This window comes from Neolamprologus brichardi, chromosome 5 (genome assembly GCF_056152115.1).
Source record: "Neolamprologus brichardi isolate AB-2024 chromosome 5, ASM5615211v1, whole genome shotgun sequence".
In the NCBI taxonomy this organism is placed as follows: Eukaryota; Metazoa; Chordata; class Actinopteri; order Cichliformes; family Cichlidae; genus Neolamprologus; species Neolamprologus brichardi.
Genome location: NC_142108.1, coordinates 650,277 through 664,212, shown reverse-complemented (window position 1 = coordinate 664,212; position 13,936 = coordinate 650,277). Strand labels below are relative to the sequence as shown.

The following is a 13,936-nucleotide window of genomic DNA, read 5'->3' as shown; positions in this document are numbered from 1 at the left end:
AAAAATAATAAATCAAGAAGACTAAGAACAGGAGTTTGAGTCTCTGAAAGGAGGATGGTGTCCAAGTTATAGTCAATATCAAACAGTCACGTTGAAAAGAGTCTCAGCAAAAGACTCGTTCCCCCACAAATGCATCACGTAATGCCACAGGAAATCCTTCCTGAGGACTACTTTTGTATTTATATTTTAATTGACCATCTGTAGCAAAGCAAATCCCCCCTTTGAATTAATAAAGTATTCTGATGCTGGTTCTGTAAGAACGAGCTCCTCCCTGTGTGGAGATGTTGACGTCTACACTTTAGTCTTGTGTAAATCTTGTTGCCCAATCTCACAATACTGTAAAACCATTTAACAGTTTGTATTTATGTGACACTCTTTGCGGGCGATCGTGGCTCAAGTGTTGGGAGTTTGCCTTGTAATCGGAAGGTTGCCGGTCATTTTGTCCTTGGGTGAGACACTTCACCCGTTGCCTACTGGTGGTGGCGCCAGTGTCCGGCAGCCTCGCCTCTGTCAGTGCGCCCCAGGGTGGCTGTGGCTACAATGTAGCTGCCATCACCAGTGTGTGAATGTGTGGATGACTGGTTGTGTAAAGCGCTTTGGGGTCCTTAGGGAATAGTAAAGTGCTATACATACAGGCCATTTACCATTTCACTCTTTGCTGACCACTCAAAGCACTTTAGACTACAAGTCACATTTCTAAACATACATTTATATAGTGCACTATTTCATATATTTAAGTCACAGAATGACCCATTTGAAATAATTAACCTAGCATGGATGTCTTTGTGGAGCCAGAGTACATAGAAGAAACACAAACAGGAGAACATGCAAACACCACAAAGAAAGGGGTTCAAACCAGGAAATGTGTGTGCAACACTGTGCTGCTCTATAGAGCTCAAAACTATTAGCAACTTTTAAGGAATAGATACTGACAGATGACAAAGAGAATGTGAAATTTGCCCCTACAATAAGAGGACCTAGCAGCTCTGTTATGCTGACAGGGTGCCTGCAATCAGTACAAATCAGTACAAATCAGTGCAGGTGATTTCTGGCCAAAAGGGCCAGAAATCCCACAGTGATGCTAGTTACAGAGAAGAAAGTCAGACTGCAAGAGAAACGTAAGAGAAACAGAGCTATCGCATCATGCTGCAAAACATCCAGAGCCTTTTCTAGAATGAGAGCCATCACTACTTTATCTGCATTTATGCATTTCACCAATGCCTCACAAGGAGAACATAAGTGAGAAAAGATGGAGGCTAGACTGAAAAGGGGTTTGGTATGAAAGTAAGAAATGACTTGCAACACGAGGGCAAATTTTTACACAGAACAAGGCAAAAAGAGCAAAGTCAGCATGAGCCACCGTGATCATACTGAATAGGGATGCAACGATACCAATTTTTTCAAACCGATACGATACCGATACTTGGATCTGAGTACTTGCCGATACAGAGTACAAAAACCGATACTTCTACCACACACACACACACACACACACGCACAAATGCAATGAATTGGAAGACAGGTTTTATTTTATTCTCTGCCAATAAAAAATAAAATCGTAATAAAAATGACCATAAAAAAATTTCAAGTGAAAAATAAGCACTTCTGTTAAATTATTGCAGAGTCTCCACATTGTAATTTAACAAAATATCACTGAACTATTGGCACTGTCTCGAGCTTTCAGAATAATAAATAAACACTTCTGTTTGGAATAAAATAAATACAAATTAGGTTTGAGAATAAAATAAACTTGCAGAGTGTCCAATTTCATATCGCAGCTCGAGTATGCTGAGAAGACGGTGCAATCCTATGTTTTCCACGGCCGGCATTGGCTGGTCATCCAGAGCGATAAAATGAGTCAGAGCCTCTGTTATTTTAACTGCCCGTGGATTTTCTCTTGACATTTTTCTTCGCTTTTCCAAAACCTGAGTTAAAGTTGGCTGTTCCACACTGCTGACATTTTGTTTAGCCTAGCTACAGCAGCCTCCAGTTTCTCTTTTTTATCTGGAGCCGCCAGTCTCAATCGTCTAACCCTGTGCCTGTTTAGCGCGGGATGTCCCCCTAGTGGCCAATCTAAAAAACTACAACAGAAATGACAAGCCACCCTCTGACTAATGAAATAAGTTAGTATCGGTTCATGGTATCGGTTAACTTTTACGAGTATGAGTACACACACATTTTACAGTATCGGCCCCGATACCCGATACCAGTATCGGTATCGGTGCATCCCTAATACTGAAGGTGAATTTAAACAAACCTAAACGATTCTCTGTCAATATTCTTAACTCAAAATGTTGCCTCTTGTACTGAGATTCTTGTTTTTCTTGTAGTTCATTAAAATCTGTCAGCTTTAGGTATTTGTCTTTGTTCTCAATACAAAGACCTTGATTATTGAAATGAATAATAAATAAATTTCAATAATTAATTTAGGGGGGGGGTACAAGTCTCTAAGCATCTGCTGAGATTGCTTATGCCTCAGGCCAATTCTGTGTTTTTCACAAAAGCAGAAGCACCGGAGACTGGCACAGTATTTAAAAAAAACCTGAAAATGCAAAGTCACGTTATTTTTAAATGAGCGAAGAAAAAACAAAAATGACAACTCTTTACAACTCTTAAGGCGTAACAAGCCCAACACTGACAAGGCTAAGACAGGCAGTGCAGACGAGTAACAGTAATGAGGCCATGGTGAATGGTGCCATATAATAACAGTGATGCTATTTTTGTTAGTGCAAGCTGCAGTTTGGTGTTGTTTTGGCCGGTTGTGCGTGCTCGTGTCAGTTTGTTCTGCCAGTTTAGTGATATATCAGTGCAGAAGCTCACAATTCACTTTTGCGGTGATGTGAAAAGATGAGGCTTTCTAAAACTTTCTCGACTTCTGGTTTTGACTTTTTCTCCTCCTATACCAGCACTGATGGAGGCTTTGACTGAGCAGCAACACCAATAATTCAGGAGAATACTGCAGCATACCCTGAGTGCTGGTGTAAATGGTACGGAGCTGTAGCGGCTTCACCTTTTTTCTGCCAGTGTGGCAGTATAATCTTTGTCTTTATCTCTCTCTGGCTTCTCTTTTTGTTTAGGAACTTTTCTATTCTTCTCTGTCTCCCACAAACCTGATAGCTTCGTTCTGGCAGAGTTGTAATTATTTCTTTCTCCTCATTAGTGAGAGAATTAGATTTCTGCTAATTGCATCAAGAATTGCCTGAAGCCAAATCTGCCAGTGTGTTCAAACAGCCCACACACAACAAGCTGGTGACAATACACGTGTCACAAGAAGGATGCTTGCTTCCATTTGCACACCAACAGACACCAAGAAGGCTGCGAGTGGAGGACGCAGCCAAGAGAGTGGGACCTGGAAGCATATTCAACGGTGGCTGCAATCCAACCAGAGACAGTTTTTTTCCTCTTCCGTCAGTTCAGAGAAGCGGAAAATACATTCGCATTCAAACCATGTGAATGTGGAAGCTTTGGCTCAGTGTTAAAATAGAAAGGCAGAGAGGGAAATAAAGTTAGGATGCTCCCAGATAAACTTTTATCTTCTCACAGAAGCGAGAAGCAGCTCATGATATTTCCTATCTGTGACGTCTTTGCTCTGATGGAAGTTTGAAAGTTTATCCTACACAGTTTCTAAATCTGTTTTAGGATTATTGCTCCATCACTCCAAGCAATCTAGCATTTTCTTAGCGATATAGCTGTGAAGTTTCAGAACGTATATCACCACAACAAGCAGGATGGAAAATGTTTTAGGCACTCGCTGTGAGTCAAGCTGCAAACACTGAGCCCCAGAGATAGGAACAGATACAGTGGCTTGCAAAAGTATTCGTCCCCCTTGAACTTTTCCACATTTTGTCACATTACAGCCACAAACATGAATCCATTTTATTGGAATTCCACATGAAAGACCAACACAAAGTGGTGTACACGTGAGAAGTGGAACGAAAATCAGACATGATTCCAAACATTTTTTACAAATAAATAACTGCAAAGTGGGGTGTGTGTAATATCCACTGTAGCTGGATATTTGATAAAAAGAACAACAAAAGGACAATTAGTTCTAATTACTAATATATAAACCTGTACATCTAATTCTAATTATCAAACCTAAAACAATCCATTTAATATTTTATTAATACTCTAATAATGTATTTCTTGCATTAATGTATTGTTAGAGTTTATTGGACTTTAGAGAACTTTGAGAAAATAAGCAAAAAACGAATCAAGCTCTCTACAATTGTCAGGGACGAAACCTCGTAGCCCTCATAGATCTCCTGGCGGTGTAGGCCTGAAGATGGGGTCCTCAGGCGCCCACATGGCCTCGGTCTGAAGATGTGATTCATCCCCCATGAAGTCGCCCACTGACGAAGAGTTTCAGCCTTGCGTGGGTTCAACTCTCTGAAGACAGTCCAATGGTGTCAGAGTGTCAAAACTGTCTCCCGCTATCTGGCTATCTGATTGGTAAGGGTCTGTGGTAGGGCCTCAGGTAGGATCCCCAGCTCGGGGCTCAAACAGTGAGCCATGGTCTTGGGCATTAGCTAAAAGTCAGGCAGGCGAGAGCTTCCGGTCTCTCACTAATCACTGACTTCAGAAGAAGATGAAGAGGAGGAGGGTTCATTACCCCCTGAACAGCTGTTTCACAGGGATCAGATTAAAGTCCTCCCCAGTCTCATAAATCGTGGGCCATAACCTCCTTTTTGACACAGAGTGTGTCATATGTTTTGCCTTTAATAGCTTTGTTGTATGAAATGTTCTTCTTCATCGCTGGATTTCAACAGTATTATGCTGCATATATTATTTCCAGTCATTCTATCTGTGATGGCAGTCACATCTGTGTCCACTACATTTCCAGTGATGGAGCTGCTCTGTAGTGCAGAAGGAGATTGCTACAGGATTTCCTCTCAGCTAGCACCTGCTAGCAGGATTAGACAAACCCACATTTAGAGCATTTGGTGACTCTGAATGACTTTCCTGTTGGAGATGTTCCCTATAAAACTCTTTTTGTTTTTGTTTGGGTTTTTTTTTTTTTTTTTGGGGGGGGGGGGGGGGGTGTATAAAAGACAAGACAACAACAACAACAATAAAACTCTGGCTGAAATTATTTCAGCGCAATCAATCCAACATTTGTGTAATCTTTAAACGAGCATCATCTTTTCATTCCTTCAGACTGATCGGTACTAGGAGCAGCACTTTTCAGATTGTGTTCACCTCAGTTGTGTGTGAGGGTACACAACTCGGCTGAGAGCATCCCCACGCTGTAAGTCTAATTGAGCCTCACTGAGACCTGTGTGCATGTGTGTGGATCCCCACAGAGGTGGGCCTGGTTTTCTTTGATAGCACATAGTGCAGATTACTGAAAGACACTGATGAATACAGCACACACACACAGCTGAGAGGTTTTCTATATGTTTACACAGCCAGTGTTCCTCTCAGGCATCCCAAAGCAGCTCAAATGATTTTCCCCTTTATGAATTCCTATATTTGGCTGCTCGGGCTTCACACTAGGGCTTATTTTTTATTATGTTTTGTTTGCCATAAAACACTCTGATCAGACTCTTTTAGGACCGTCTGCTCCAGAGTCTCGGACTCGTTTTACTGCACAGGTCATTTTTAATATGTCAGTTTATTTGGGTTACTGCAAGTGTGCCGAGAATCACAAATACTTTCCGAATGATTTTTGCCTCGTGTTGTGTCGTGTTTTTGTGTTGAATAATTGCATTAAACCCTTCATCAGTGCACTCACACTGTCACCAAAAAGAGTGAATTTAGAATTGACTGAAATTAACTACAGAGCATATTTATGACTCTTAAAAGGTGACGTTGAGTGTTGGCAATATAAGTGGTAATTTTGACATTCAGCACCAGCAGCACTGCTGGATTAGTTGTATTGTTTACTCCTTATGCACAGTGCTGATGGCAGGTGGGAGAAGACTAAATATTTCCTTCCATCCTTAGACACACTACAGGGAAGCTGACACGCTGAGGCTGTTTTTATTTTTAACATACTAGCAATGTAGTATTGGAGTAATTAAGGTAATATATCACATCATTTGATGCCACAAGAGATGGAAGTAAGTGCGCTATAAATCCTTTCAAGCTTGTTGACTTCACTTGAAAAGAAGCCTTATTGAGTTTTTTGGGAGTGATTCATTAGAAATCATCTTTTGAGTATTGAAAATGGAAAACCAGCCAAGTTAAGCTCCTCAAAGTTGAAATAATGCATTAAATAAACTTCAAATATAAAGCTCAGTGAGACCCTGGTATTTTAATAGTCTCAGCAGAACCAGCTGTGAAAATGTTCAAATTCTAAATAATAATCTGACTGCTTTGCTAGGATGTGGCATTAAAAGGTTTAGCACCCCTTGGTTAAATTATTATTGTTGTTGTACTTTGAGGCATTTCATTTGAAGTTTGTTTTACGCCTGATTAAAAATGTCCACTATTCCCTACTGTGTTTGCACTGTTTTTAATCTAATGATATATGGGTCTTTCATTGCTAGCATCTTTTGCAGCATTTTTTGCAGAACCTTTTGGTTAAAACAGGTGTTTGTTTGTTCATCTTAAACTAAAAATCAGGTTAACCCTTTAAAACCGGTCAGAGCAGGCACGCTCTGTTTTAAATCCTTGTAGAACTGCAACCATGTGAGCTAGCACAATAATTTTTTTGCATATGAAACCGGAGGAGTTGTACTTACAGCTTATGCCATCAGCTTGTCCTCGGTCACAGTTTCCTTCCACATAAAGCTTTGCAAAAATTGCATAAAAAGCACTTGTAGCAACAAAAACATAATATTCCAGAAACACACTTTGCTGATCCGATCAGCTGTTCGTAACTCTTCCTACGTCCATCAGCTCGAACTATCCATGTCTGCCATTACCTGCCTGAAACCGGAAGTGATGTCATTTCCGCGGAAATGTAGTTTTTTACCATCAGGGCCTCATGAGCCTATACTGGTGTTTTTAAAGTTATGTTTGACTTTATGACTTTCTGTGTCGTTTCTGGGATGCTTAGGACTCATATTGCACTGCTGGAAATAGTTTATTTTGATGCATATGCTGCTTTTTTGCAAATTTGCACAATAATATTTATTTTCGTTTTTCCTGCAGTGTATAAAAATTGGTGTATTTCAAAAATAAAAATATGAAGAAACTCAAAATAAATTTCCTGTGGTGGGAAACTATTTTGTGCAACTTTTTTGTATTTACAGTTTTGAGGGATAAGCCTCTTAAATTTCTCTAACTAGAAAAATATGTTAAAAAAACAAAAACGATTTTCAATTTTTTTGTAGTTTATTGCACTTTTTTGCAATTTATGTAATTTCTTTGCACTTAATGCAGACATATTATTAACATTTGGGCTATAATGGTTGTATTGATGTATAGCAACTTGAAATGCTCCCAAAAATTGCACCACAGCATGTAAAAATGTAATATAAGCTCTGGCGGACTTGGTTCTATGGCAGGTCTTAAAGGGCTAAACTAAAGCAGTAGGTAAACCAAGGAAAGCAGATGCAGTCTTGAAAGCCAGAACATGTTTTTGATTTATGCGACACGTGAGATTTTTACATTTATGGACCGCAAACTTTAAAAAACCAAAAGCAGCTGCCAGAGTTTACTTCCTACATTTCTGCATTCATCAAAACATCTGGATGTCAGTGACGCATATACATACCATTGTGTGTGGAATAGGGATGTTATTCAAGGATAACCATGATATTTCAAAATAACACCAAGTCAATAAAGCACATATGATAACAAGGTAAGAAACTGCATTATTGTTGTTTTTGTGTGCGTTCGTATATTTATGATTTCAGAGACATTAACTCTGTAACTTATATTTTGAGTTTAATTGATTTGCCAAAAAAATGTAGCACATGATAGAAAAGTTAGATATAAATTTTCCTGATAGTGGTATAGCTGTTATTTCTCTTTTCAGATAATCCATAGATACTGTGATATTTCATTCTCTTTTCCCTCAATATAAACATCGACCTCTGAAATCTGTACGTGCGTGTCAACAAATGATAACAAAAAGAGGTTAGTATAATTCTGTAATCAGATATACCAGGCGCAAAAAAATATCAGGATTTTTGTGCTTTTTCAGACAAAGGTTTTAACTGTAGCTCAGTTAAAACACTGGAGTCTGTGGATCTAACAGGTTTCCCAGGACAAACCTTGAAGCTGCCGGTGTGCCTCACTCACCTCTCTCCACTCTTTTGTCCCCAGGCCTTGAACGTACAACACCACCACTGAAAAGAGAAACACAGATGCATGTCTTAAAGTTATTTTTGCACCTTTCAAGACTAATGGATATCTCAAAATCAGTAGCCGTAAACGCAGGAAATCGCTGTTCTCTAAAGATGTAAAATATATATATAAATGTTCTTTTAAAGTAGTATTTGAAAATAATCTTTTTAAAACTGTAAGTCAGGTTTCTTTCTCATACAGTATTACTTTATGAGAAAGAAACGTGAAAGAGCTATCAATCTGTCAATCCTTTCCGTGTCCGGGCCGGGTGAGGTTTCCCGTGTTGAGTCAAATTAAGCCGCAGATTTATTTACCTTGGCTTTTAGCACAGCAGGACTTGTTGATGTCTCTTAATATGTTTCTTATTAATTATATTATTTTTAATTTTAAGATATTTTATATGTAATTTAAACTGTTTCCTCTCTGTTTTATATTTGTAGCACTTTGGTCAACATTGTTGGATGTAAAGTGCGTTATAAATAAAGATGCTATGCTATGCTACTTTTGTAACAAAAAGCTTGAGTTCCATTTTCAGTCATTTTAAGGCTCAGCGAGCAGGGCTTCGTCTTGCCACTGACTTTCTTTGGATACCAAAACTCAGACTGTGTTGAAATTTTCTCCAAATGATGAGCTGAAGGGAGGCTCCTAACCTGCTCACTGGCTGGGTCTTTTCAACATTTACACAGTAAAAGAGTAAAAACACTAAAAAGATTTTATTAACAAAACAAGCACAATGGATCAGTTTATTTAACCGATGCGAATGACAGAGAAGTGTTCAGCTCAAAGTGCATGCCACCAGAGACAAAGAGAGATGAAGCAGCTGCCCCGGCACAATGAGAGGGACAGGCTGGTTTTTCCATCTATTGATATGTCATTATCTCTTTCCCTCTCTGCTTAGACTATATAATGAGGAAGTAGGAAGTGCCACGCATCACATTTCTACTGTGAGCCTCCACCTTTCAACAGTGTCCACGCACTGCTCCCCCCCTCGATGCCACAGAGAGAGCGCTGTTGGAGGAGGAAATGACCTCAATCCTGAGGAAGGAAGAAATAACAGTCCCTCAGTCGGTGTTACCGAAAGGTTTCATCTCAGGTGTTTGCAGCAGTGAAAGCAATTGTGCTGGATTAGGGTTCAACACCAGCAGAAATCTTGCCAAATACTGAGCTTGTATAGTCCAGTAATAAATAAATGAATGTATCTTTGACTACTCTCCCTTCTTCATTTCTCTCTCCTTCCCCTCATCATCCTCCTTTATGTAGATATTTTCTTTGAAATCTGTCTTTGCCTTTTCTCTTCTGTCCTTTCCACTTTTTCTTATCTACATTTCTCCTTTTGCTCCCAAATCAGTTTCTTCTCCTTATCCCTGTGGTCTCTTTTTGTTAAAGTCCTCCTTCCATTTACTGATTTTCCATTTCTCCTTCACCCTTTCCTCCTCTTTCTCTCATTCCCTCCTATGTCCTCTCTTTCCTCCCTCTCTGTGCCTCCCCTGTCCTGTTCGTTCTACTCTTCCCTCACTCATTTTACTTCACTTCTTCTCCTCCACTCCTCTCCCCAGCCTCTCGTCTTCTCACTTCAAAGCAGGTCATGGTAACAGCAGGCCATGTATAGAAACCATCATGTTTCTGCTTCAGTGGGACAGGAGGCCAGTCAGCCACGATGACCCAGTCAGTGTTGGGAACCATACATCCCCATTCTCTCTGCTTTTCTCTCCAAAGGGAAATGCAGATGAAACAAGGGAAGCAAAACAGTGTTAACTGATAAAGATCAAAGTGGTAAGCAAGAGGCAGAGAGTTTAGGGATGGTTGGCTAAGTGATTCATATATGGACACTCACCTGTCTGAAAGAGGCGTGGTAAGACAGAAAAAGTGAGTAAGAGTGAAATGGAGACAGAGAACAACAACAGCAAGCTTGCTGATGATGATCCACATTCATGTACACAATGCATGTTCTTGATTTAGGGCAGCAATTCTAAAATATTTGCACTGGGAGTCTGAGACTAGCTGCCTGACGTCTGGAGGAGCTCAGGACAGGCAAACATGGAAGTTTTACTGGACTTTTTCAGCCTTTGTGTTTATCGTTTGTCTCCAGCCTAATTTTGTGATTCTGAAATCACATCAAGTGTCCAAGAATCTGGTATCATAAATTTTTGTCTGCAGAGCAAATTTTCTACACAAATCTAAAATGAAAAGTACCACTGGCTTATTTTTTAGTCTGGAGCTCCTGACCTGGACACTGGATCAGCCCCAAACTACACGGAAGGAAGCTTCTTAATGATTTGATGGCAATTACAATCACCAACTGCACTATTGTTAACACACTACACCATAACTAATTAAAATCTTGCAGCAACAACAACAACAACAACATAGACCTACAGGCCCATTTTAAGTTTGCCAGTGAACATGATTCAGAGAAGAGTGGGGAAAACATGCTTTGGTCAAATCAAAACAAAACTGAGCACTCATCAACCCATATTTAGCCCGAGGACGAATTTAGTCGAGTTTCGCTCTGGGATCAAGAGCGAAACTCGACTAACTAAGACTAACTCGACTTATTTCACTCAAATCTTTTTATAACAGTTTTAGGGATTTTTTCTGAATATTTGGTTGATATTCTGTCTTTCTATTGAAATGATACTATAATAATTGAAATAAATCATTTGTCTGTAAGTGAGCAAATTTACAAATTCAGTTCAATTCAACTTAATTTATACATCACTAAATCACAACAACAGCCACCTCAAGGTTCTTTATATTGTAAAGTAGACCCTACAATAATACATTCAGAGAAAAACCCAACAATCATATGACCTCCTATGAGCAAGCACTTTGGCGACAGTGGGAAGGAAAAACTCCCTTTTAACAGGAAGAAACCTCCAACAGAACCAGGCTCAGGGAGGGGCGTGGCCAACTGCTGCTATCGTTTGGGGTGAGAGAAGGAAGACAGGATAAAGACATGCTGCGGATGAAATAGTTGTTTCTCCTGCTATACTGGAGTATTTCTACAAACATTTTTTTCTACAGACAAATCACCTATGCAATTCTAGTTAACTGGGTTAATATTAACAGTGGATTAAATGTGAAGAGAACAAGAGCAAAGGATGCTATCAAGATATTTTCTTACAGTCTGTGACAAAATTAGCTGCAGCTGTATCTCTTTGACTTTTAATATTCTAATCGCCTCTGTCAGTGCACCCCAGGGTGGCTGTGGCTACAATGTAGCTTGCCAGTGTGTGAATGTGTGTGTGAATGTGTGGATGACTGGTTGTGTAAAACGCTTTGGGGTCCTATAAATAAATAAATACAGGCCATTTTAATCTTTCAAAGATGTGTCCTAAGAAACTGCATTTCTATGCAACTGAGTCATCTGATCAATTACATTTATTGGCTGAGTAATCAATGGTTGGATTACATTCAGAAAAATACTATAAAAAATACGATATCTTACTTATGATTACTGTCATTAATTTTTGTCCAAGCATGGACAGCATGGTAGCATAACTGTTAGCACTGTCCCAGGTTTGAATCCTTCTTTCTTTCCTGTGCCTGCATGTTTTCCATGTATTCAGGCTTCCTCCCTCAGTCCAAAGGCATACTGGTGTTTCCAATGTGGCTATTTGTAGCACTATATGAATGTTTGGTTAAAAATGTTGCTTGAGTTGTCAGTAAGATATTTATAGTCTATAAACAGGAATTTTCACCTGTTACATGCAAAATTTCGTTCTAATTATTTATGGATGAGGAACTAGCTGTTTACTCGCAGCCACTCAGAAGCATTAAAACATATCAGTAGTTCAAGTGTGGCTTAGGTTCAATCATTTCATCACTAGCTGCCAGTGCTTTGTGACATTCTGAGTCTACACTGACCTGCGCTGTCCTTTTGTGGCTTGAGGACCGGGTCAGATAGAGGGATCTAACCAGGGACATGAAAGAGCTGAGGGGGCATTGTGGTCTGTCAGTCTAGCTTTCCCCTTTTCCTCAGTGGGGAGGAAGAGTTTGAAGTTCAGGACCCCATCTGACACAATCATTACCTTCCAGCACGACCCTCCACCCCCACCCAGCACAGGAGCAAATCTATGGGATGTGTCAGTAAAGGAGCCCTGACCTGCGGAGAGACCGTATTTGATTCTTTGCCTTCAAAATCAGTGTCATTCAGTACAATAATATACACTGTGGTTACACATCATAATGTAAATGATTAGTCAATGGATAGTACCTTTAACTGATGATTTCAACATTAAAACAATGACATAAAGATTCTGTCAATTATCCCATTTATATGTTGCTCAGTTCATTATAATAAATCTGCCTTCCTCTCACTGACTTTCTAAAATGATACACGTGACAAATGCTCAGCCTGCTCAGAACATTTGATCCCAGATGACATTTAAATTTTCTTTCTTGCATATGAATCAACATTTAGCACAAATCAAAGAGTTTACCTGAGGTTCTTTGGCTTCATGGAGCTTTGTGGTAATTACTGAGTCTAAACACGATGGGAAACATTCTCTAATCTGTGTTGATGAAAGAGATCCAAATCTACAATCTCACATTAGATAATTAGGCTTCTATCAGGACTCGTGAGAGTTCGTTAGGGAACCGTGAGACTGCTCTGGTACTGTCAGGTTGCATGTAAACACAACACTTTGCAGTCTTAGGAGATGTTACATCAAACAAACCTCAACTACAAAATTTCATATAACAAGGAAGAAGCACTAAAAGTTGATTTTATCTTAAAAGTGCCAAAAGAAATGTCCACCGAGGCAGTTTGAGCTGTTCCGCTGTTAATTTGAGGAAGAGGGTGCACATCAGTGCTTCATTATTTCTCTTGATTAACATACTGCATCTATAGGACACAGTCAACAGGCAGTGTTGGGAAGGTTACTTTTAAAATGTATTCCATTACAGATTACAGAATACATGACCTAAAATGTATTCTGTAACGTATTCCGTTACGTTACTCAATGAGAGTAACGTATTCTGAATACTTTGGATTACTTAATATATTATCATGCTGTTTACAACTACATGAATGTACTATTGCTGTGATTTATTACTGTTACTGAAGGTCCGCGGCTCCGAACCGTAGTAAAGGGACCTCTGACTAATACGGTGGGTTCTGTGTCGGCTCGTAGCTGAAAACTAGCTTTACTTTGTTGTCTGGGTCAACTTTGCAAGCGAGAGACAGAGAGAGGCGTTGAAAGGCTGCTCCAACGGAACTTATTGTTTTTGTAGGAAAACACGAACACGGTGTACAGTCGAGTCTTAATAGCTTACTTACAACTGGGCTCGTCAGGCTCTCTTCTTGGCTGCAGTGGTTATTATTATATTTACATGCTTCCAGCTCCCGTTTTTGCTTGATGACAGCTCGTACTTTTCCTTTTTCTCCCTCCCTCGCTCACAGACACATAACGGGTATGGCAGTCCATTCTCCCTGCAGCACGGACTACACTGCCCATGATGCTACATTCTTTAGAGCTATACCTGTAGCATTCTGCCTATTAGCTTAGCACAACAACAACAAAAAGGCCTCTCTCACCCAGGAAACACGCAGAGAGAGCGTCACCATGTAACCATGGCAACCGTAACGCTGCCGCCTGGAACAACAGAACGTAGCTGTCAAACAAAACCCAAACTGGCCTGACCCGCCACAATATGAAACAGGGAAGTACCGCCGTGTAATCCATTTATTTCAACA

At 39.8% G+C, this 13,936-nt stretch overlaps 1 protein-coding gene across 1 annotated transcript in view; it reads right to left on the bottom strand.

Moving 5' to 3' along the window:
- LOC102782854 (copine-9-like) overlaps window positions 1-13,936 on the bottom strand; it is a 213,195-nt gene that overhangs the window by 175,476 nt on the left and 23,783 nt on the right. The window contains exon 3 of the mRNA XM_087840463.1: window positions 8,194-8,240. Within this exon, the coding sequence (XP_087696589.1) occupies window positions 8,194-8,240 (47 nt within the window). The remainder of the gene's footprint in view (window positions 1-8,193; window positions 8,241-13,936) is intronic.